The sequence below is a fragment of the Nicotiana tabacum genome, chromosome 3 (assembly GCF_000715075.1).
Source record: "Nicotiana tabacum cultivar K326 chromosome 3, ASM71507v2, whole genome shotgun sequence".
Classification (NCBI taxonomy): domain Eukaryota; kingdom Viridiplantae; phylum Streptophyta; class Magnoliopsida; order Solanales; family Solanaceae; genus Nicotiana; species Nicotiana tabacum.
The window spans coordinates 82,205,228-82,230,463 of record NC_134082.1 but is presented as its reverse complement, the minus strand read 5'-3'; the positions used below and the strand labels follow the sequence as shown (position 1 = coordinate 82,230,463).

General features: G+C 39.2%; 2 protein-coding genes across 3 annotated transcripts; one reads left to right on the top strand and one right to left on the bottom strand.

Moving 5' to 3' along the window:
- Positions 1–391: 391 nt before the first annotated feature.
- Positions 392–7,030, bottom strand: LOC142179455 (uncharacterized). 2 transcript variants are annotated; one of them, XM_075249580.1, is made up of 10 exons: positions 5,405–7,030; positions 3,368–4,174; positions 2,804–3,103; positions 2,624–2,654; positions 2,317–2,526; positions 2,144–2,206; positions 1,632–2,052; positions 1,419–1,539; positions 810–1,330; positions 392–711 (listed from the first exon to the last, which is right to left on the bottom strand). In XM_075249580.1, the coding sequence occupies exons 2-8, from the start codon at positions 3,389–3,391 to the stop codon at positions 1,479–1,481; spliced, it is 1,110 nt and encodes a 369-aa protein (XP_075105681.1). In that variant the 5' UTR covers positions 3,392–4,174; positions 5,405–7,030; the 3' UTR covers positions 392–711; positions 810–1,330; positions 1,419–1,478. The 2 variants fall into 2 exon arrangements, with proteins under 2 accessions (XP_075105681.1, XP_075105680.1); XM_075249579.1 differs by lacking the exons at positions 392–711; positions 810–1,330; positions 1,419–1,539; ... (3 more) ...; positions 2,624–2,654; positions 2,804–3,103 and having other exon boundaries at positions 3,399–4,174.
- Positions 7,031–8,892: 1,862 nt separating this feature from the next.
- On the top strand, positions 8,893–9,315 carry LOC142176504 (uncharacterized). The gene has a single exon (XM_075244428.1). It carries the CDS (start codon positions 8,893–8,895, stop codon positions 9,313–9,315), a length of 423 nt encoding a protein of 140 aa, XP_075100529.1.
- The last annotated feature ends 15,921 nt before the right edge of the window (positions 9,316–25,236 follow it).

The following is a 25,236-nucleotide window of genomic DNA, read 5'->3' as shown; positions in this document are numbered from 1 at the left end:
TGAACATTAAAGCTTAGACCAACATCACATTCGAAAGCAGATAATTTAACTTCTGTCACAACTACTTTGTATGTTGCTGGAAGTGTTCATTTCATCTGCCCCTAATTTTCAATTGCTGAATCCATTAAACCTTACCCTCTGGAATGGACCTCAGCATCCTAATAAACCAACAACTTTATGGAAGAAGCCTAAGAAAAGCCTAATAAAATAAGCTGAAATCAGAAACAAAATCAGCAAATTTTCAGCATCAAGAGACATAACTATACTGATAACCCCCATGTACTTGAAGAAATCTATTACCACATATTTTGAACCAGAATAATTAAATATGACAAAAGAAACATTAGCAGCTGGAAATATTTTATAAAGGCACAAGTTTCCTACAGTCTTGAATCAGCAGAAAGTCATTTACTACTAATAATACCATACTTCACCAAAAACTATTAAAATCCTGCAAAGTTTTCATGATACAATTAACTAAAACCAAAAAGAGACCTATACTACTTCTTGCGTTTCTTTCCACGAGTCTTTTTAGGTGTTACTGGAGCCTCAGATTCACTTGATTCACCATGCAACTGCTTGTTCCTCCCATAGTGCCACAACAGTATACCAAACCTAGCTCGAAGACCATCCACATCAAAATTGGCAACAGGGATTGGAAGATCTTCAATAATATACTCTGCAAAGCAAGCAACATATACTCCACAATCTCTGAAATAAAACAAATGAATAGAATATAAAAATCAATTAGAAGTGAAAATGTTAATATGAATGAGGAAAACAAAGTAAAAAAAAGTAACTATTCTTACGAATTTTGCTGTGTTGGCAAATTTGTAATCAGTTCAATATCAAAAGGATCAGTCAACTTCTTTCCCATGTGCAAACCATTTTCTACTACAATGTCACTTCTTTGGTTATAAAATTCAATACTAACTAGAAATAGGGGGATCAACACAGCATAAGCCTTTGCCACTTTCTGAATAGCTTTTTTGTGCTTTCGACTACATAGCGAGTCATATACATAAAAACATCTCTTGTGGAATGACACACACCCCAATATCCAATGCCAAATTTCTGCCAAATTAATTGGAAAAAGGACATGATCAACCTGGTGCCATGGAGTGTTGCAATACATCCTAAATCCTTTCATGTACTCCATGATATCGTCTAATCTATCAATCAAATGATCTTGTTTCCCACCTTTTACAAATTCTGTGAAAACCCTTTGAATGATATTATTAAAAAGAGTATCTGTAGTTGTGACTTTGATTGGCATATTAATTCCATATTTCGCCTTCTTCCTAAGATAGTAGAATATAATATTCAAGTGCTGCAAAAAAGAGAGGAAGAAAACATGACTACCACTAACAATATGAATGAACTACTACAACAACAAAAATAAAAAATAGTACACATACCGAACTAGAGAGCGGCCTGCCAGAAAAGTTTAAGGTATGGAAAAACGTCTTATCATCAATCTATTCAACTTCAAAGTCAAAATAAGGCTCTAGCTTTTGATCACCAGGTAAATACACTTCCCTATTTCATATAAAAGAAGATATGGATAATAAATATAACAACAAACATTAAGAAAAAAATGAAAACAAAAGTACATGGAAACGAATACGCACTCTCCCAATTGCATATTTGCTTCAACAAAGTTTGAGAATGCAGTCGTAAGCTTAAAATCAACCGTCTCTGAAATGTCATTTACAAATGGAAATCTTCCTTTGATAACCTTCGAGGATCCCCCAACTGCACTAACACCAGATTGCCAGTCATTTCTATACGGTGACTGTTTTACAGTTGCGGGTCGCCTTTTCCGTGTTAAAACTGCAGGAGTAGTTTCAACATCTGTTTGTATCTGAACAATATTTCTTGATACCGACTGATCAGGTTTAGACTTATTTACAGCACGAGTTGTCAGATCATTTCCATATTGATTTACATTACGTCTCCCTCCTTGTGTAATGGCAGCAATTAGATAAAGTTGAGAATCAGTATATTCAAAATCAGAATCCAAGTGAAGATCACCCCCGTGTCGACATGGAGCTTAAATTAGAAAATGCTAGTGAATAAATAAATATACAAAGTTAAGAAATTTAGAAAAAAAGAATGAAAAGTTATATATAGAAGACATTACCAGAAGGAAAATTCACATTACTTCCACCAACATCCACTTGACCAACACCATCAACCCTACATGCTGAACACATAAAATCATTATCAGCATCATTACTTAAATAAAAAATAAAAAACTATCAAGAACCTATCATTTACATACTAACTACAGAATTACTAACAGCAACATAGTACCCTGTGGAGCAGTATTAGACTTAATAACAACATTTCCTCGTGTCTGTACAGGGATTCCTGATGGCAGCGGAGCAGGACCCGACTTTTTAACATCATGAGATGATTGCTTATATGTTGCTTGTTGTGTAATAGCGGTGATTTGATCAATTGCAGATGCAGATAGTTCAAAGTTAGAATCCAAGCCAAAATCATGCTCATTTACGAAGGGGGCTGAAAAAAGTTTTTTTAAAAAAGGTTAGTCAATGCACAAATACATAGAGTTAAATAAATAAATAAATAATCAAAAATTACATATACAACATTTTACCAGAACGCAAATCATCATCCTGTTGCTTGTGCTGAAAATGAGAAACTAACAATTTTAGTCTTATGTATATTACAAGAATACTATGTGCACTAAAAGTAAAGAATGGAATAGTATCCTATAAGCATATATTGCATCTTTGAACAATATACTACAGCATTATATTATATAAAAGATGAATACCGCTGAATTTTCCTCTGGTTTCACTGACTGCCTACCAATAGCTGCAAGCACCTCCTCAAACTTGTTCTCTACAAAAAACGTCAAAGCTTGTAACTCCTTCATTACCTCAGCATTGGTAGGTTGGGAATCACCTCCAGTACTTTCAGGTATACTTTTTGTCTTTGGTAATTGAGTGCCAAAAACCTGAAAGCTATCGGGCTGGCTGGGTTGGCTGTCAGTGCACTCAACTTCAATTTCAAAGCTTAGACCACGCACATCAAATTGTTTCTTCTTATCATCAGTTGGGGTGATGTTCTTTAGCTGCAATTATTAAGCACACTAGTTAAAAATAGAAATGATAATAAAGTATGAAAGAAAAAAGATCCATATTACCATATGATACCAATATAGTATACATGTATACCAACAGAGTATATCACTGAACTGGGATATAGTATACGTGATACCAATATAGTATACATGTATACCAACAGAGTATATCACTAAACTGGGATATTGCTACAACTGTGACTAAACTAGTGTACCAAAACATTAAGAGAGGCAATAAAACTATGAGAAAATTACCTGCTTGCGTTGCAAGCTACACATTTGCAAAGCAACTCACTCATTTGGGATTTGACCCACGACTGCCCATTTCAAAATTCGTGGAAGTTTGTTGTTTCCAAGATGATCAGCAAAGTGACCATCCAAACTTGGGCAGCATTCATACAACCAAGTCTGTAAAGCCAACGGGAAGCCACCAAGTCTATAAAAAGAAGGCTTATCTTGAAACTTGTTGGAACATGAGTCAATTGTAGCTTTATAAACATCTATACCCCAGGGATAATTATTAAAATCACCAGAATCAACCAAGTCAATGTAAGACCGTGAAATAGACTTTGTTTTGAGTTGAGAAAATAAGAAGTTGTTGACAAAATACAGGACTGCTATCTTCAATGCATCATCATCCGTTTCCCATTTCTTCTTCTTAAAACAGTCTGCTAGTTGGGCAAATGTCACAGATGCAGTCCCAAAATATTTTGAAATCAACCTATTCTCTGCTATGCTCTCTATACTTGTACCACCCTTACATTTCAACCCAGTAACAAGTGCAAATTCACCCAAGCCAAACCGCAACCTAGAATCATTCACTACAAACCGCATCTCATTTTTAACCTCATGATGTACTTCTCTCATAAGCAAATGGTGCATAATACGAATCTGCACAATCACTGGTGGCAGATCCAAAAAATAGCCAAAGCATGTTTTCTTAAACAGTCGAAGTTGCCGCTTTGATAAATTCGCTTTCAATTGATGAATAACATGGCAATTGGTATCCCAATCAACCTTTGGTTTATAATCTAAGTCAATAGGCACAAGGAAATCCCAACACTGCAAAACATGTTCATATAAAATAATTTTAGAAATAGAATTCACTTAAAATGCAACTAAACCAACTAAAAATATCACAACTACCATACGATACCAACACGACATATAATTATACCAGCAGGGTATACAATTATACTGACTAATTTCCGGCAACTACAAATGACTATACTACTATTACATAACAGATAGGAATAAAGAGAAAAAGCAAAAAGGAATGCAGCTATAAAGTATTTTCAAGATACTGTACGATACTACTATTATTAAAGGAAAAACAAATAGCGAAGACAGCTAAAAAAAGATCCAGAAGCATATGATAGTATATAGCTATACTAACAGGGTAAATAGTTGTACGGGGTTGTTCCAACAACTGTCTATAACTATAAAAACTATCACATAACACACATACACTATGTCTATAGGCACAAAACTTTTATGGGAAACATCATGCGTGCCATTGCCACTGCAACAAAACACCAGTTACGCAACAATCGGATAAAGAACATAAATGCAATTTTTTAGAAGAACTATGTCAAATAGCATTGCCTCCCCCTTCCAGACTCAAGTACTATGTCAATCATGTAACTGAGTACCTGGCATCTTTTTTGTATACTACTTACCAATTCAACAAATCATTTTCATTAGAAAATAAGTCAATCATGTCCTAACTTATTACTTAAGATTAAGGGATTCTTCAGATGTTTCAAAAGGGACAATGGGTGTTATTCAGAAAACGCCTCATACATGATCACTCTACCCCGATGCCTTCCTATAATCAATGCCAGTGGTGGTCACCAGCCAAGGCCGTGGGGCTTCTGCACATTGACTATATCCACACCATGCCACCTATAAAGAAAAGCTCATTCTGCACACATAACTTACACGGTCCCATTCCTTCCATACTTGCTTCTCCCCACCACTATCAACTGGCCTAAACACTAGATCACGTACAAAATCATCTAATGCAAAACTAAAAATCAGAAATCACACAAAACAGCTCTGGCTTCAATAAATTTGGTTGACAACAACAACTACTGATTGACAGCACTAGTGAATCAGCGACCATTTTTTTAAACCTCAAGCAGAACATTAATTTAATCTGTCTATTTAATTCAAAAAATTAACACAACTGACTATAACTATAATATAATACAAAAGCATAATAAGAAATCAAAAAATAACAATGTACTATACATTAAAAATCGCAAATATCATAATTGTAAGAAAAATTACCTTCTTGGGTGCGACACCAATTTTTCTCTTCTTTAACTGAGAATCATCGGTACAATCAACATCTACTGGTTGAGTCTCTGTTTCAGGCACGGATTCACGTCGGCTTCCCCCTAACTCAGAATCCCCAACAACTTTACCTTTTCCCTTATCAGTCACAGGAACATCTCCTATGACTGGTTCGGAATTTGTGTCGGGTAATGACAGGTAGGGAGTTTCATCGACTGACGCGGCATTAATATTTTTGCCTTTTCCACCCTCTAATTCTACATTTTCAGTTGTGTTTTCAACATGACTACTGCTAGGGTTACGACTAAGTGGAGACTGAGAATCAGAAAATAAGGAAAAACTAGGCCCAGACATGGCTGAGGCAACGGATTCAGCAGCTACTTCTTTTGAAAAATGATATTGTCCAAAGTGCCACCATCTACGCGCACAACTCTTCCGACCCATAGAGAAAACAACCCATAGACATTGATTTACAAAAGTACAAAGGAAACCATAAAAATCCTATGATTTTGAAAACCCACTTTCACTAAAATGTACTTTCAGAAGCAAAAAATTCACCCAAAGCAAAAATGTCACCCAAAATTAGGTACTAGACGAAGAGATAGAACGGAATCGGAAGAAAAAAATTACAACTCGAATGTGTTTCACTTTTGCGTTCTCATCGGTTGGCAATGGAGTTATGGAAAGTGTACTTTGTTAACTGATAGAGAAAGAAGAAAAACTTGGGAATAATTGGCGGAATGGGCTGGATTGAAGATAAGGGAGAGATGGGTAGATTGGGCCGGGACCGGGTAAATAGATTGGGCCGACTAGGTAGACAGGGTAAATAGTTTGGGGATGGGTATTAAAAGGTAAATATTTTGGGCCTACTAGGTATAAAGTGAGATTTTCTCTATTTTTTTTATTTCTTTATTTTAACTCAATATCCAACTACAATCCCACAACTTCACATACACAAAAATACTCCCGCAATTAAACCATGAATTTGAATGTTACAAAAAAAATTCTCATAATTACATAATTCAATTTAATATAAATATCTTCTAAAAAACTAATGAAGGTAAATATGTATTCATTCCATATTTATCTTTCTTTAAAAAATGTTTACTCAACTTTCAATACTCAATGCACGTAACCAGAAGTTCGTGTAAAATTAAAAGAAAAAAATCTTCAAATACTAATAATTCTTAAAGCCACCATCTTAAAATAAAAAAATATTAGAACCTCCGATCATTCAATAAAAGAGTGGAAACGATTAGAATATATCCCCAGATTGCATCTTTGGGTCTTATCTCAATTAACACTTACACAACAGAGTTAAGAAAAGTACTTAGAGATGGAAGATAACTTGAATGATCAGTTGATAACTTTGTTTATCCATCAATCAAATGAATATAGCAACTTGAAACTAGCAACAACAGCAACAGCAAAAGAACCCAGAGACACCTTGAAACTAAACAGCTTTCTTTTTTAAAGAAGAAAGAACTACAAACTAACTTCAAACTTTTTATATTTTTTTCGAAGGTTTTTGCTCTTTTCTGGAAAATATTCAAAGGTGAAAGGATGCTGAATTTTATCTTTAGCTCTTTCTTTTTCTAACATCCCCTCAGCGTGTGTAAATGTGTGTGTTCAACTCCTCCCTTAAAGTAAAAGAAAGACTCTCTATTTATAGGAGAGGCGGGATTGGACAGATGTTTCACCAAATATCTGTCCAATATTATTCAAAGGACAGCTCTTTGGTAAAAATATCTGTCCAAGAGATAATATTCTACCAACTAGAGATAGATTTTTGTAGTTTTGTACTCTAAACAATACACAAACAGTACATTAAAACCAACATGTACTCTATTATCAACTACTTATTCAATAATCCCAAAAGCGGATAATTCAGCACTCAAACATCCAGAAATTAAATCCAAAGGAATGAAGAAACTAGATAACCAAAATCAACAAATAAATTAAACCTGAGTAAAACCTAACTAAGCACTAATGTCAGAAGAAATATTATACTAAACAATAACAAATAAAAAAATCAGAACCTAAATTAACTAAATCCAAACTTAACGCAAAACAAAAAATCAAAAAAAGAAAAGAGGAACTAGGATCTTACCACAGCAAAGGATTTGATGCTAATTCAATTTGCGACGAGATGCCAAGGATATCGGGCAGCGACGAATCGACCACGAAGCGCACTTTTCACATTGGCAGATACCAAACCCAAGGTTCTGCGAACTAGTTTCGATCTCGGTATCGTGCCAGTGTGAAAAGCTCGCTCGAGGCATATCTAGGCAAGAGGGGAAGAAGGGAAAAAAGAAAAAGAAGAGCGAGCAGCGGCAGTGGCAGCCGTGGGAGGTGGTCGCCGGAATTTGGATGGAGTTTCGGGTAGAGACCAAGGGAAAAGTGTAGGCATGGTGGAGCTCTATCCATTCTTGTATGTGTTGTAGGGTGGTGGTGGCCGGAACTTCACGAATTTAGGAAAAAAGGTGGCAGCTAGGGTTTGATATATCTAAAATTCATGGAGTTTGAGGAGATTTTGAAGGATTTGGTTTGAAGATATGAAAAGAGGAGGTGTTGGAGATTATATAGTGAAATTTTGGGGGTTTTTGGACCAACCGCCGCCGCGGTGGACAGTGGCAGAGGCGGCGGTGATAGGGTGGCCACTGAGAAAGAATGGAGAGAGAGATATAGGGGGCTAGGGTTTTAGGTTATGTGTAAATGAGGCAAAAAAAATCTAATTTTAGGAACTTAAATACTCTATGAGGGATCAAATGAGGACCATTGGATCAAAGGGAATGTATGGATGAGATTTAATCTTGATTCACTTAGACAAAATGACGTAGTTTTGGCCTAAAACTACGCTGTTTCAGTTCTTCCCCTGGCAGCTCTCTCAGTTGGCCTTGATATTTCACTTTTGGCCACTCTTTCAAATTTGGCCCAATTTCATTCTTAATCTTACTTATTAAACTAAATTTACACAAACAAATAAATCAATTAAATAACTTATTCAAATGATCAGTTAACTAGATTAATTCACCAATTGAATAGTTAGTTAATTCCTAAAATGCACAAATGAAAAAAAATATTTTTGGTATTTTATGATAGTAAATATGCAATTAAAGACACAAAATTTGAGAAAAACAATTAAAATAACATAACACCTAATAATTTAAGAGGTGTTAAAATAGTACAAAAATTAGGTGTTCACATAGTGAATGGAAGAATATGGCTTACCTAGGACCCTAATGTATATTGTGTGGACATTGACAGAGTAGAGCCTCAACTAATCCATTGCTTAGTTAAGGGCCGGATGGATGGTTTTGAAGCATATTTTACATTAGTTTATGGCTTTAATACATTGGAACAGAGGAAGGCTCTATGAACAAGTTTGAATGATATCTCAGTTCATATGACCAAGCCTTGATTTCAATGTTATGCTCTACACACAAGATAGGTTGTATGGAAATCCAGTCACAATGAAAGAAATGGCTGACTTCTCATACTGCATTCACACCCTTCTCTTGAATGAGCTACCATGGAAAGGAGACTACTACACCTGGTCAAATAAACAGCAAGGTTCTGACAGGATACTAAGTAGGATTGATAGAGTATTTGGCAATGATATGTGGATGATGAACTGGGGCAATGTGTGCACTGAGTATGACACTCCATTAATATCTGATCACTCACCTATGTTGCTCAATATAAAAATTGTAAGACTCAATGTCAAATCCCCTTTTAGGTTCTTTAATGTATGGGTAACTCATGAGGATTTTGAAACAATGGTGGAGAACATATGGAAGAGAGGAGTAGTTGATGATAAAATGGAGGACATCTGGAAAAAACTCAAAGCCCTTAAACCAGATTTCAAAAGGCTTAACAATGAAGAGTATAAGGGCATAGCATAGAGAATTGAAAATGCAAGGTTAGAACTCATCATAGTGCAGGGAAAGATGCAACAACATTACACTGACAACCTACTGGAGCAAGAAAAGAATACACTATTGGAGTTGGAGAAATGGTCTTTAATTGAAGAGAGCATACTGAAGCAAAAGTCAAGAGTAAAATGGATCACTCTAGGAGATGCTAACACTAAGTATCTTTCTGCTATTATGAGAGAAAGAAGCCACAAGAAGCAGATGTTAGAAATTACATCTTCGGATGGATGGAAACTAACTACACCTGCTAGCATTAAAGAGGAGTTTGTCAACTTTTATAAGAATCTGATGGGGTCTTCTAACAAGTTATTGCGTGTAATCAAAAAGGAAATAATGCAAAATGAACCCAAGCTCACTCATGATCAACAACTAAACTTAATTGCAGAAGTTTCAAAAGAGGAGATATATGACAGTCTATGTGCTATTCATGAGGACAAGTCTCCTGGGGTTGATGGTTATAATTCATGCTTCTTCAAAAAGGCATGGTCTATAATTAAACAAGAGATAGTGCAAGTAGTTCAGGAGTTCTTCATCTCTGGTATGCTCTACAAAGCTATAAATTTATAACAATCACCCTTGTCCCTAAAGTGAGTAATCCAATAACAGCAAAAGATTTCACACCTATTGTTTATGCATTATCCTATATAAGATCATATCTAAAATTCTATAAAATAGATTACAAAGAGTAACTAGTACCATTAGTGAAGCTCAAGCAGGATTCATTCCTTAGAGGAAAATTGCAGACACCATAATTCTATCTCATGAACTTGTTAAGGCATACACAAGGAAGAACTCCTCTCCAGATCAAAATTGACATAACAAAAGCTTATGATTCTGTGAAATGGATATTTTTGGAACAGGTGATGGTGGAACTAGGATTTCCTAGAAGATTTCAGTAGTGGGTGCTAGCATGTGTTAAGATAGTTAGCTACTCCATAATTATAAATAGGGAGCCATCAGAGCCATTTTCAGCAGCTAAAGGGTTGAGGCAAGGTGACCCTATGCCTCCATCCCTTTTTGTAATAGCTATGGAGTACTTGAGTCAATGCCTAAATGGATTGAAAAAAGAAGAGTGGGTTTAAATATCATCCCAGATGTTCCAAGCTGGGAATCACCCATCTTAGTTTTGCGGATGACCTACTGCTCTTTGCAAGGGGTGATAGGTCATCAGTCATGCAACTGAAGCAATGTCTAAACCATTTCTATAAGGCTTCAGGCTTACAAGCTAATCAAGATAAGAGCTCAATCTACTTTGGAGGTGTGACACAATTGGTAAGAGAAGAGATACTGTAGAAACAAGGATATGCTAGGGGTGAGTTACCAATTAAGTACCTAGGAGTCCCTCTATCTACTAAGAAAATGTTAGTAGTTTAATGGCAACCCCTCATCAAGAAAATGGTGGCAAGAATCTCATCATGGACTGCTAAAAAGCTCTCATATGCTGGCCGGATACAGTTAGTGTAGTCTGTATTGTTTGGCATCCAAGCATATTGGTCACAGTTGTTTCTGATCCCTAGTAAAATGCTGAAGACAATCGAAGCTTACTGCAAGAGTTATGTCTGGTCAGGAGAGAATGTCATCACAAGAAGATTATTAGTGGCTTGGGAAAGGATATGTACACCTAAAAGTGCAGGTGGACTTAATCTAATCAACCTCAAAATGTGGAATAGGGAAGCAACATCAAAGAATCACTGGGATCTTGCACACAAAAGGGACAAATTATGGATCAAATGGATACACGCTTATTTCATAAAAGAAAAACAAATTTCTGATATGTCAATACCTCAACAGACCCCTTGCTAGTTAGAATTATGATTGAAGCAAGGGATTTGGTGGAACCAACAAATATTTTGACCAAGAACAACAACAGCATGATCAGACAAATATATTATCTGATGCTTGGTCAATTACCTAGAGTGGAATAGAAGTTGTTTATGTTCAGGAATGAGGCAAGGGCTAAAGACACAATAGTTAACTCTCAAAACAATACATACTTCCAAGACCCGGAAACCCATGAATCACAAGATAAGGATCACTACACAGTACTCTAACTCCAGAATATCTAACAAGGAAAATAAATACAGAAGGGCAAATGTTTAAAAGCTAGAATAGAAAGGGACTCCTCGGTCTGCGGACACGGCAGATATACCTCGAAGTCGCTAGAGCAGTCGCCTCACCTCAAGGGTGATAGGACTGAGTCGCAGTACCTAGATCTGCACATGAAAAAAATGCGCAGAAGGGGCAGGAGTACACCACAGCGGTACTCAGTAAGTGCCAAGCCTAACCTTGGTCGGGTAGTGACGAGGAAGGTCCGGGCCCTACTGAGATAAAATAAAGAATATAAGACATGACAGTGTAAGATAAACAGTACAGTTGAAAACTAACGATAAGAATATAATACAGGAAAACAATGAATTCAATAACTGAAACAGAGGCAAAAACAATCACAAGGAAATAACCGGGGATCTCTCAGTATCCCGAGGATCTCTTGGTACCCTTAATAAACGTCAGGGATCTCTTGGTATCCCGAGGATCTCTCGGTATCCTCAATATGTGCTAGGGGTCTCTTGGTATCCGAGGATCTCTCGGTATCCTCAATATGTGTTAGGGATCTCTTGGTATCTTCAATATACGTGCCAGAGATCTCTCGGTATCCTTCACCTCAGTTCAAATCATAAATACGTACAGGGGATCTCCCGGGATGTCGTCCCGTAGTTCCAAAGTAAAACACACATCAACAATACAAGAATACTCAATTAAGTTCAATTTCGTATCAAGTAAACAGGAAATTCTAATCTAACATGCTTCACATAATTAAATTAAGGTAGTTTAAGCAAATAAACAGTTAAGTCAATTAGCATGCTTTTTCTAAGCTAACAGCCATTTTAAATTTCAAGTAAAATGAAACAGGAAAAGGAACACGATTGAAATTACTTAAAGAAAATCGGATTTTCTACAATTAGCTCTAGTACGCACTCGTCACCTCACGTACAAGGCATTTCAAACATCAAATATACTGAATCATAAGGGGAAGGTCCCCCACACAAGGTTAGACAAGCCACTTACCTCGAACCGACTCAATAATCAATCTAAAACCACGCTCTTGCCACGAGCACTCGACTCCAAATGGCCCAAATCTATTCAATTCAATTGCATAATGTAAATAACACTTCAAGTAACTGATTCAAATATTAAATTCTAAGCTAATACGTGAAATTAGGTAAAATGTCCAAAACACACCACGGGCCCACGTCTCAGAATCGAGTAAAATTTATATTTTCAGAATCCTCATTCTCTCACGAGTTCATGCATACCAAAATTATCCAAATCTAAGGTCAAATCCCCAATCAAAAGTCAAATTTTTGGTCTAAGAACTTTCTTCCAACGTTTCCCCAATTTTTATCTCCAATCCGAAATTAAATGATGAAACTAACTATAGATTGATGGAATATAACTAGAAAGGGTTAAAGAATTATTAACCACTGATCTCCTCTTCAATTTTCTCCCAAAATCGCCCTCTCCCGAGCTCTAAATCGAATTTTCAACTTTTGAAACTAAACCCTCGAAATTTCATATTTCTGCCCAGATGTTTTCGCATCTACGGTCCCGCATTTGTGGAACAATGGTCGCATCTGCGACTCCCCATCCGCAGATGTGGTACCACTCCTGCGTAAATTCCACCGCTTCTGTGGTTAATCCACCGCTTCTGCGGCTCCGCACCTGCGGTCCTACACTCGCAGGTGCGGTTATGATAGCATAACAGCTGAAGCTGCAACTCCAATTCCAAAAATCTTTCCCTCAACCATTCGAAATTATCCCAAGGCCTCCGGGACCTTAACCAAACCTACCAACATATTCCACAACTTCATTCAAACTTGTTCCAACCTTCGGAACGCTCAAAACAACATCAAAACACCTATTTTTCATCGGATTCAAGCCTAAGAATTCCAAAAACTCTAAAAATACGCTTTCGATCAAAAAGTCTATCAAACCGGAAACTTTGAAATTCCATAATTCCATTCCGACCCTCGGATTCTATACTACGGAGGTACTCCAACTTCCAGAATTTCATTCCGACCCTTGGATCAAAATCTCACTATCGAACCGGAAACTTTGAAATTCAACTTTTGGCATTTCAAGCCTAAATTAGCTACGGACCTCCAATGCACAATCTGAACACGCCCTAATCCCGAAATCACCCAACGGAGCTAACGGAACCATAGAAATTCCATTCCGAGGCCGTCTTAACACTGTTCCGACTACGGTCAAATTTTCCAAAACTTAAGCTCTCATTTAGGGACTAAGTGTCCCAAAACTCTCCGAAACTCAAAACCGAACATCCCGGCAAATCAAAATAGCATAAATAAATAAGTGGAAAGCAATTAATAGGGGATCGGGGCGTTAATTCTTAAGACGACCGGCTGGGTCATCACATCCTCCTACACTTAAACATCCGTTCGTCCTCGAACGAGCATAGAGACATACCTGAAGTAGTGAAAAGATGAGGGGAACGGCTGCGCATACCCTGCTCGGTCTCCCAGGTCACCTCCTCGACCGGCTAACCCCGCCACTGAACCTTCACTGATGCAATGTTCTTTGACCTCAGCTTTCTAACTTGCCTATCCAATATTGCCACTGGCTCCTCAACATAGGATAGATCCTTGTCCAACTGGACTGAACTGAAATCCAACACGTGCGACGGATCACCGCAATACCTCCGAAGCATCGAAACATGAAATATCGGATGAACTCATGCCAAGCTGGGAGGTAAGGCAAGCTCATAAGCAACCTCCCCAACACGCCTCAATATCTTAAAAGGGCCAATAAACCTCGGATTCAACTTCCCTTTCTTCTCAAATCTCATAACGCCCTTCATAGGCGAAACCCGAAGCAGAACCCGCTCTCCAACCATATAGGAAACATCACAAACCTTCCGGTCTGCGTAACTCTTCTGTCTGGACTGGGTTGTACGAAGTCTATCCTGAATCACCTAACATTCTCTAAAGCATCCTGAACCAAGTCTGTGCCCAATAGTCTAGCCTCACCCGGCTCAAACCAACCCATCGAGGATCTACACCGTCTACCATATAAAGCCACATATAGTGCTATCTGAATGCTGGACTGATAGCTGTTGTTGTAAGCAAACTCCGCCAATGGCAAGAACTGATCCCAAGACCCTTCAAACTCAATCACACACGCACGGAATATACCCTCAAGAATCTAAATAGTACACTCAGACTGTTCGTCCGTCTGAGGGTGAAATGTTGTACTCAACTCCACCAGAGTACCCAACTCATGCTGAACGGCCCTCCAGAACTGTGATGTGAACTGAGTACCTCTATCTGAAATGATGGACACTAGAATACCATGCAGACGAACAATCTCCCGGATATAAATCTCTGCCAACCGCTCAGAAGAATAAGCAGTACACACAGGAATGATATGAGCGGACATGGTCAGCCGATCCACAATCACCCAAATAGTGTCGAACTTCCTCAAAGTCCGTGGGAGCCGAACTACAAAGTTCATGGTGATCCGCTCCCACTTCCACTCCGGAATCTCTATCTGCTGAAGCAACCCACCCGGTCTCTGGTACTCATACTTCACCTGCTGACAGTTGAGGCACCGAGCTACAAATCCAACTATATCGTTCTTCATCCATCTCCACCAGTAGTGTTGCCTCAAATCCTGATACATCTTTGTGGCACCTGGATGAATGGAATACCGCGAGCTATGGGCCGCCTCTAGAATCAACTCTCGAAGCCCATCAACATTGGGTACACAAATCCGACCATGCATCCTCAATACCCCATCATCACCAATAGTCACATCTCTGGTATCACCGTGCTGAACCTTGTCCTTGAGGACAAGCAAATGAGGGTCATCATACTACCGCTCCCTGATACAATCAAATAAGGAAGACCGAGAAACCACGCAAGCTAGAACCCGACTGGGCTCCGAAAGATGCAATCTCATAAACTGGCTGGCTAAGGCCTGAATATCCATCACCATAGGCCTCTACGATGCTGGTAAATAAGCCAAACTCCCGAAACTCTCCGCCCGGCGACTCAAAGCATCGGCCACCACATTGGCCTTGCCCGGGTGATATAGAATAGTGATATCATAGTCCTTCAGCAACTATAACCACCTCCTCTGGCGCAAATTTAGATCCTTTTGCTTGAACAGGTGCTACAAGCTCCGATGGTCAGTATAAATCTCACAGGGAACCTCGTATAAATAATGGCGCCAAATCTTCAGGGCATGAACAATGGCAGCTAACTCAAGGTCATGAATAGGGTAGTTCTTCTCATGTATCTTCAACTGTCTGGATGTGTAGGCAATCACCCTACCATCCTGCATCTACACCGCTCTGAGGCCAATCCTCGAGGCATGCTAATAGACCGTATAAGACCCCAAACCTGTAGGCAATATCAAAACTGGGGCTGTAGTCAAAGCTGTCTTAAGCTTCTGAAAGCTCACCTCACACTCCTCTGTCCACTGGAACGGAGCACCCTTTTGGGTCAATCTAGTCATAGGGGCTGCAATCGATGAAAACCCCTCAACAAAACGGCGGTAGTAACCCGCCAAGCCAAGGAAATTGCGGATCTTTGTAGCTGAGGATGGTCTGGGCCAACTCTGCACGGCCTTTATCTTCTTCGGATCCACCTGAATACCCTCACCCGATACCACGTGGCCTAAGAATGCCACTGAATCCAGCCAAAACTCATATTTCGAGAACTTAGCATATAACTTCTTCTCTCTCAGAGTCTGAAGCACAGTCCTCAAGTGATGCTCATCATCTTTCCGACTCCGGGAATACACCAGAATATCATCAATAAAGACAATGAGGAACAAGTCAAGATACGGCTAGAACACACTGTGCATAAAATGCATAAAGGTTGTTGGGGCATTGGTCAGCCCAAATGACATAACAAAGAACTCGTAATGACCATACCGAGTCCTAAAAGTAGTCTTCGGGATATCTGGCTCCCGAATCTTCAACTGATGGTAACCTGAGCGCAAATCAATCTTAGAAAACACCTATGTGCCCTGAAGCTAGTCAAACAGATCATCAATATAAGGCAATGGATAATGGTTCTTTACTGTAACCTTGTTCAACTGGCGATAATCAATACAAATATGCATAGAACCATCTTTTTTCTTCACAAACAAGACAGGAGCACCCCAAGGTGATACACTAGGCCGAATAAAACCCTTATCAAGCAATTCCGGTAACTGATCCTTCAACTCCTTCAACTCAGGAGGAGCCATACGATATGGGGGAATAGAAATGGGCTGAGTGCCCGGCAACAGATCAATGCCAAAATCAATATCTCTATCATGTGGCATGCCTAGAAGATCAGCTGGAAACACATCGGGAAAATCCTGTACTATTGGGACTGAATCAACTGAAGGGGTATTAATACTGACATCTCTCACATAAGCTAAATACACATCACACCCCTTCTCAACCATTCGCTGAGCCTTAAGGAAAGAAATAACTCTACTGGGAGAGTGATCTAAAGTACCCCTCCACTCAACATGCGGTACACCTAGAATAGCCAGCATCACGGTTTTGGCGTGATAATCAAGAATAGCATAATGGGGCGACAACCAGTCCATGCCCAAGATAATATCAAAATCTACCATGTTGAGCAACAATAAATTGGCTCTGGTCTCAAAACCACTAAGAGCAACCAAACACGACCGTTAAATGCAATCTACAACAAGAGAATCTCCCACATGAGTAGAAACATAAATGGGGGAACTCAAAGAATCCCGAGGTACACCCAAATGCGGAGCAAAATAAGAAGACACATAAGAGTAAGTGGAGCCTAGATCGAATAGAACCGGTGCATCTCTGTGACAAACCAATATAATACCTATGATGATAGAATCGGAGGCAACAACCTCGGTACGGGTAGGAAGGGCATAGTATCTGGCCTGGCCTCCCCCTCTAGGGCGACCTCTACCTCCCTGACCTCCACCTCTAGCTGGCTGAGCAGGTGGGGTAGCAACTGGAGCTGTAATCATAGCCTAAGAACTCTAAGGGGCGCGCTGTGGCTGAGAAGTCTGTGGAGGCGCACTCCTCCCAAGTCTAGGGCAATCCCTCACCACATGGAGTGTGTCACCACACTCAAAACAAGCTCTGGGAGGGCGTGGCGGCTGTGACTGGCTCGGGCCACGTCTGCTGGACTGACCTCGCACCTCGCGCAGGAGGCGCACTAGATACCAGAGGTGCATAATAAGGTTCCTAAGGCCTAGGAGGAGCTGGAATACCACTGGCTGCTGGAAGAGCTGAATGAACAGGGCGACTCATATAACCCTTGCCATGTCAACCTGCAGCTGGGGCACGGGCACCAGAATAATGGCCCGACTCTCGAGACCTTTTGGCCTCCCTATCCTCTCTATCCCTAGCATGCATACCCTCAATCTTTTTAGCAATTCTCGCCACCTGCTGATAAGAAATATCCATCTCCAACTCACGAGCCATGCTAGACCTGATGCTGGGAATAAGCCCCTCAATAAATCGGCGAACCCTCTCGCAAACAGTAGAAACCAAGGTTGTGCATGTCTAGCCAAACTAGTGTAACTGAGACAGTCATAACACCCTGGTGCAAATACTCACAATATGTACGTCATGCATCCCTGAGGCTCTGAGGAACATACTCTCTCAGGAACAGATCTGAAAACTGAGTCCAAATCAGTGAAGCAGCCTCATCCGGACTGTCTAACTCATAGGTGCGCCACCACTCATAGGCAGCTCCTCGAAGATGGAAAGTAGTGAAGGAAACTCTGCTCGATCCTGATACACCCATGATACAGAGAATATGGTAACACTTATATAGAAATCCTAGAGCATCATCTGATGCTAGACCACTGAATACAGGAGGCTTGTACCTCTTGAACCTCTCAAGCCTCAGCTACTCCTCCTCGGAAGCCACTGCCCTACCCTCGGGCTGAACTGGCACTCCAGGCGGTACAGGAATAATCTCAGGGACCTGCTCAACAAGCACTTGCTGCTCAAGAGTGCGGGCGGCGGGAGTCTGTACTCCTCCCCCGGCCTGAGATGTAGCTGCAGTAAGGGGAAGCAACCCTGCCTGAGCTAGAGTGGTGTACATGCTCATGAATTGTGCCAAAGTTTCCTGAAGAGCAGGAGTAGTAGTAGTAATAGTAGCAGTAGGCGTGTCAGGTGCCTGGACTCCAGCTAGAACTGCTGGTGGTACCTCGGCGACAGCTCGCGCAGGTGCTCTGGATGCACCACATGCGAGTCCTCGACCTTTAGCCCGACCTTTGATGGTTGCAGTAGAGGGCGAGGGTGCCTAATCATCTCGGTTAGCGCATGTCCTCACTATCTATGAGAGAATAGAAGACAGAAGTTTAGAATTGTGACATCAAATCTCGCACGACAAGGAAATCAAATGAAGTGAAATTTTCCTAACAGTTACATAGCCTCTCGTAGATAAGTACAGACGTCTCTGTAACGATCCATGAGACTCTAAAAACCCGGCTTGTGATTTATGACTCCTATGAACCTAGAGCTCTGATACCAACTTTTCAAGACCTCAGTTCGCCCTCCGTGAACCATCGTGATGGCACCTAGTCCTCTACGACTAGGTAAGCCTAAATTGCGAAAGATAAACCAAGTGCGGAATAAAAACAAATTAAAGCAGAATGAAGAACGATAAAACAGTGTTTAAAAGTGCCGCTCGGCATACACAATAGTTAACTCTCAAACCAATACATACTTCCAAGACCCGGAAACCCAAGAATCACAAGCTAAGGATCACTACACTGTACTCCAACTCCAGAATATCTAACAAGGAAAAGAAATACAAAAGGGCAAATGTTTAAAAGCTAGAATAGAAAGAGACTCTTCGGTCTGCGGACGCGGAAGATATACCTCGAAGTCTCTGAAGCAGTCGCCTCGCCTCAATGGTGATAGGACTGAGTCGCAGTACCTGGATCTGCACATGAAAAACATGCGCAGAAGGGGCATGAGTACACCACGGCGGTACTCAGTAAGTGCCAAGCCTAACCTCGATCGGGTAGTGACGAGGAAGGTCAGGGCCCTACTGAGATAAAATAAAGAATATAAGACATGACAGTGTAAAGATAAGCAGTACAGTTGAAAACTAACGATAAAAATTTAATACAGGAAAACAAGGAATTCGATAACTGAAACAGAGGCAAAAGCAATCACAAGGAAATTATCAGGAATCTCTCAGTATCCCGAGGACCTCTTGGTACCCTCAATAAATGCCAGGGATCTCTTGGTATCCCGACGATCTCTCAGTATCCTCAATATATGCTCGGGATCTCTTGGTATCCCGAGAATCTCTCGGTATCGTCAATATGTGCTAGGGATCTCTTGGTATCCCGAAGATCTCTCGGTATCCTCAATATGTGTTAGGGATCATTTGGTATCCCGAGGATCTCTTGGTATCCTCAATATACGTGCCAGGGATCTCTCGGTATCTCACACCTCAGTTCAAATCATAAATACGTACAAAGGATCTCCCGGGATGCCGTCCCGTAGTCCCAAAGTAAAACACACAGCAGCAACACAAGAATACTCAATTAAGTTCAATTTTGTATCAAGTAAACAGGAAATTCTAATCTAATATGCTTCACATAATTAAATTAAGGCAGTTTAAGCAAATAAACAGTTAAGTCAATTAGACATGCTTTTTCTAAGCTAACAGCAGTTTTAAATTTCAAGTAAAATGAAACAGGAAAAGGAACACGATTGAAATTACTTAAAGAAAATCGGATTTTCAACAATTAGCTCAAGTACGCACTCGTCACCTCACGTACAAGGCATTTCAAACATCAAATATACCGAATCCTAAGGGGAAGGTCCCCCACACAAGGTTAGACAAGTCACTTACCTCGAACCGGCTCAATAATCAATCTGAAACCACGCTCTTGCCACGAGCACTCGACTCCAAATGGCCCAAATATATTCAATTCAATTGCATAATAAAAATAACACTTCAAGTAACTGATTCTACAATTAAATTCTAAGTTAATACGCAAAATTAGGTAAAATGACCAAAACGCCCCTCGGGCCCACGTCTCGGAATCGGGTAAAATTTATATTTTTCATTCTCTCACGAGTTCATGCATATCAAAATTGTCCAAATCTAAGGTAAGAAAATCCCCAATCAAAAGTCGAATTTTTGGTCTAAGAACTTTCTTCCAACTTTTCCCCAATTTTCATCTCCAATCCGAAATTAAATGATGAAACCAACTATAGATTGATGGAATATAGCTATAAAGGATTAAATAATTGTTACCCACTGATCTCCTCTTCAATTTCCTCCCAAAATCGCCCTCTCTCAAGCTCTAAATCGAATTTCCAACTTTTGAAACTAAACCCTCAAAATTTCATATTTCTGCCTAGCTGTATCCGCATCTGCAGTCCTGGTACCGCTTTTGCGGTCCTGGTAATGCTTCTGCGGTCCCGCATTTGTGGAACAACGGTCGCATCTGCGACTTTTCACTTAGGGCACAGATTCCGCATCTGCGACTCCCCATCCGCAAATGCGGTACCGCTCCTGCGTAAATTCCACTGCTTCGGCGGTTCCTGTTGAACTCTTCAAATTCCATTGCTGTGGTTAATCCGCCACTTCTGCGACTCCGCACCTGCGGTCTCACACTCGCAGGTGCGGTTATGACAGCAGAACAGCTGAAGCTGCAACTCCAATTCCAAAAATCTTTCCGTCAACCATCCGAAATCATCCTGAGGCCCTCGGGACCTTAACCAAACCTACCAACATATTCCATAACTTCATTCAAACTTGTTCCAACCTTCGGAACGCTCAAAACAACATCCAAACACCTATATTTCATCGGATTCAAGCCTAAGAATTCCAAAAACTCTAAAAATACGCTTTCGATCAAAAAGTCTATCAAACCTCGTCCGAATGACCTGAAATTTTGCACACACATCACATTCAACACTACGGAGCTACTCCAACTTCCGGAATTTCATTCCGACCCTCGAATCAAAATCTCACTATCGAACCGGAAACTTCGAAATTCGATTTTCGGCATTTCAAGCCTAAATTAGCTACGGACCTCCAATACACAATCCAAACACGCCCCTGAGCCCGAAATCACCCAGCGGAGCTAACGGAACCATCGGAATTACATTCCAAGGCCCGTCTTCAAACTGTTCTGACGACGGTCAAATTTTTCCAAAACTTAACCTCTCATTTAGGGACTAAGTGTCCCAAAACCCTCTGAAACTTAAAACCGAACATCCCGGTAAATCAAAATAGTAGAAATTAATACGGAAAAATCAGTTAATAGGGGATCGGGGCGTTAATTCTTAAGACGACCGGCCGGATCATCACATTTGCAGAATGTGACTTTACCAAGAGACTTTGGATGAGGGTCCTATGATGGATGCAGGGGCGGCCATATTGTGCTAATTCATGGAGCCAACATTGGGAATGAGCAGTGGAAAATGCTCAAGGGAAATAAAAGAATGATGCTGCCTTCAAAATGGTTTATACTGAGACAATACACATGATTTGGAATGAGAGGAACCTTCGAATATTTGAGAAGCGTAGTAGAGAAGTAGAAGAGTTAGCTAGGGTTGTTGCATGTGTTTGTAATGTGAGAGCATCTGCTCAAACAAGAGAACTCCTACAGCAGCTTAAATTTTGAGGAGTTAGAAGTAGGCTAGCACATAGGACTGGGGTTTTTTTTAAAAAAAAATTGTACAGGTAGAGATAGGAACTTTATATGAGACAGGGGGCTGTGATAAAGCCAATTGTGGATTTGTAAAGCTACATTGGTGATTAATGAAGATTGTTTAATTACCAAAAAAAAAAAACCGTTTTTATCAAGCCACTTTTCTTCTTCAGTATGTCTTAGGCGTCGATATATTTCCAGAAAATGTGACTTCCACGAACAATGTGGGGATTTGGTGAATGCTATCACAAGTCTAGGTCTTGAATTCAATATCAACCTTAGCCGCAGTGCCTGTTATGCATGAAATAACAGAAGTGAGTAACTCTATTCAGTAAGAGTGTAGACCGTAGTTACGATATAAGTTACAACACATGATTGCCATTGACAATACCTATAGTTGAGTTTTAAATTGGTGTCATAATATACAAAAGTTTACATTATCAAAGTATAAAATTAAAATCTTGCTTTAATGTTGTGGACAGTATTCGAGAGAGAAAAGGAAAATAAAGGATGGAGAAATGGAAGACAATATTTTGATGGTAATTCCCTTTAAAGAAGAGATATGATAATATGCATAAGGGTACTTCAATAAAACGTTAGGAAACAAATATGCCCAATTAATATGACTCGTCAAATTAGATGGGTTGTTGGAAAAGGAGAATATTATAGTTTGTTGATGAGAGATCAGCTCATTGGTATTATTAGCTTTTAGGTGTGAAAAATAGGAAGGACCACCTAATGGGCTAATGGCTGATAATGTCCATATCTTGTTGGAACCTATTAGCTCGTCATGACAGTTTTTTCAACCATTTTGGCATCATAGCTGTGTCAACATTGATGAAGTTGCCTGTTTCGAAGTCTTCCTAATAGGCTACTACTAATACAGGCCCATGTCATCAACATCATCTTTGTTTCTTCTTTAATTAGCTTGTCCCTAAAACTTCTCACTAGCGAAAGCAGGATTTTCACCAAGGAATTTATCATTTAATATATATATAGTGTTACTTTCTCTGGTCCATTTAATGTTTAGATTCGATTTCTACACCAAAAAAAAACGATTTAACTTATGTATATATATAAACAATATAAGTAATTTTTACATTATCAACAGAATTTAATCTATCATAAGAGATCGCTTTACTTATTTTACAGGCTATTAGTTTCATTTATTATAAGGAGACATTGGTTGTTATTTTTTACAAGACATGTATAAGCTAATTTCTTTAAATTGTATAAGCTCACAATGTAAACTTTTTATATTCTTAGTGTATGTTAAACTAAGTTCTAACCCAAGAAAATGCAGATAAGTGTTTAAATTCTTATGTATTTCGATTACAGCTTTAAAAACCATTTCAAGTTTTACAAAGCCAAGAGCAGTTTCCTTGACGTTCTGTTATCCACTGAAAGATTTTATACTAGTTTTCACTAAGGAAAAAAATACAACTTTTATCTGATTTTATGGTGTCCTAATAACGCCACACCGTTGTAATTAGATGTTTACTTTATGGTGGGAACAAGATATTTTAATAAGAACCCCGCCATCCTCCAATTTTCACGACTGAGTTTGTTGAAGATAACATAAGCGAATTTAAGATATAAATTTAATGAATTAAACTTTTAAAAAATTTATTATAAAAATATTGCAATTTAATATGTGTAGAAACTTTTTGTTTTTCTTTGTATACACTGAGATTGAAAATATTAAATTCAGTTGAACTCATCAAATCCATTATCTAAGTCGATAACTAGCACGCATAGGTCATGACATCGATCCACAGGTTCAAACATTGTTTCGCATTCTTATCCAGTATATGTACATACTTTCAACTGTTCTCATATAAAATATCAGAAAGCTTCACTTTTCCACAGACCGCACATGTTTTTGCACTATCAAAGGTTTCTGTTCAATTCAACAACTAAATCCTACAAGTTGCACTATCCGGCACTAAAACACAACTCATGATTATTCTTGGACCTTTGGTGTATATGGATTTTATATTACTAATAGCTAGTTCTTTTTGTATTGGTTCAACTCGATTATATTACCTTCGCTCTTTGTCTTTGGACGATATAATAAGATGTTAAGCTATTTCCTTCATGTTGATGATCAATTCAAAGTTTGAACTGAGTAACCTGTCTTATTTAAAATTCAAAAGTTGTAACCTCAATATAGCATGTTCCCAAAGATGATTTTTCGCTACCGAACATTGATATACTTATGAACAAGACTATTGTGAAAGTATGCTTACTGCTCTTTTCTGACGATTCGAAATTTCACACTCGCACATGTGACTGAATATATAAGGAAGTTCACGCACTCCGGAAAAATCCATCATGTATCCCTAACTTGCCTTAATCGCTTGTTTTATTTACGGTTTTCTTAACGCCTAACATGAGCTTACGGAAAACTTTAGTTATTATTTTTGGTTTGTAAAAAGAAGAATAACGTCTATAACTTTTTCCTTTTTAGGTTCAATGATTGTATTTAATAATGAAAATTACAGATATCTAATACTAAGATGATCAGTGGTCCTGTAAACACGCAATAGGATGTGGGATAGCTGTGGAAGAGCAAATGGACCTTAATGCTTCTTTAAACAAAGAGACAAAGCAAACTACAAAACTCAATACTAAAGTGGGGTGCCCATATATTTCAAAATGCCACTACAGTAGGCATAGAGGCCAACTCAGCCTAAGAGCTGAATCCTATGTAATTATTAAACTTAGGGGATCCAATTAAAGGTTGTACATTGTCCGATTCATATTGATGTGTTTGTCCCATTTAGGTACAGTAGTTTACAAGCTGTGATTTAAACTGCTCACTGACTCCTTTGTACAGCATGTACGAAAGAAATTTTTTTCATTGTTGTGATCAGCTAATTTTTGACGAATTTATTCTCACCTTTCTTCACTGACTGTCTATTTTCTTCACTCACTACCTACTTTCTCCATTCATGTTCCCCATTCTCCCCATTTTTTCCATTTTCTCCGCTCACTACCCACTTTCCCCACTTTTCTCCACTCATTTCCCACTTTCTCCACTCACTACCTACTTTCCCCACTCATGTTCCTCACTCTCCCCACTTTCTCCAATCATGTTCCCCATTTTCCCCAAAAATATTTCTTTCACCCACTCTTCATCATTCTCTCTACATAAAACACACACACAACAGAGAAAGGGGGGAA

Coding starts and splice junctions, on each gene's coding strand:
- LOC142176504 (XM_075244428.1), top strand. CDS start 8,893: ATGGCTGACTTCTCATACTGCATTCACACCCTTCTCTTGAATGAGCTA.
- LOC142179455 (XM_075249579.1), bottom strand. CDS start 5,854: ATGGGTCGGAAGAGTTGTGCGCGTAGATGGTGGCACTTTGGACAATAT. Junction 4,175..5,404: donor TTGGTGTCGCACCCAAGAAG/GTAATTTTTCTT, acceptor CATGTTTTGCAG/TGTTGGGATTTCCTTGTGCC.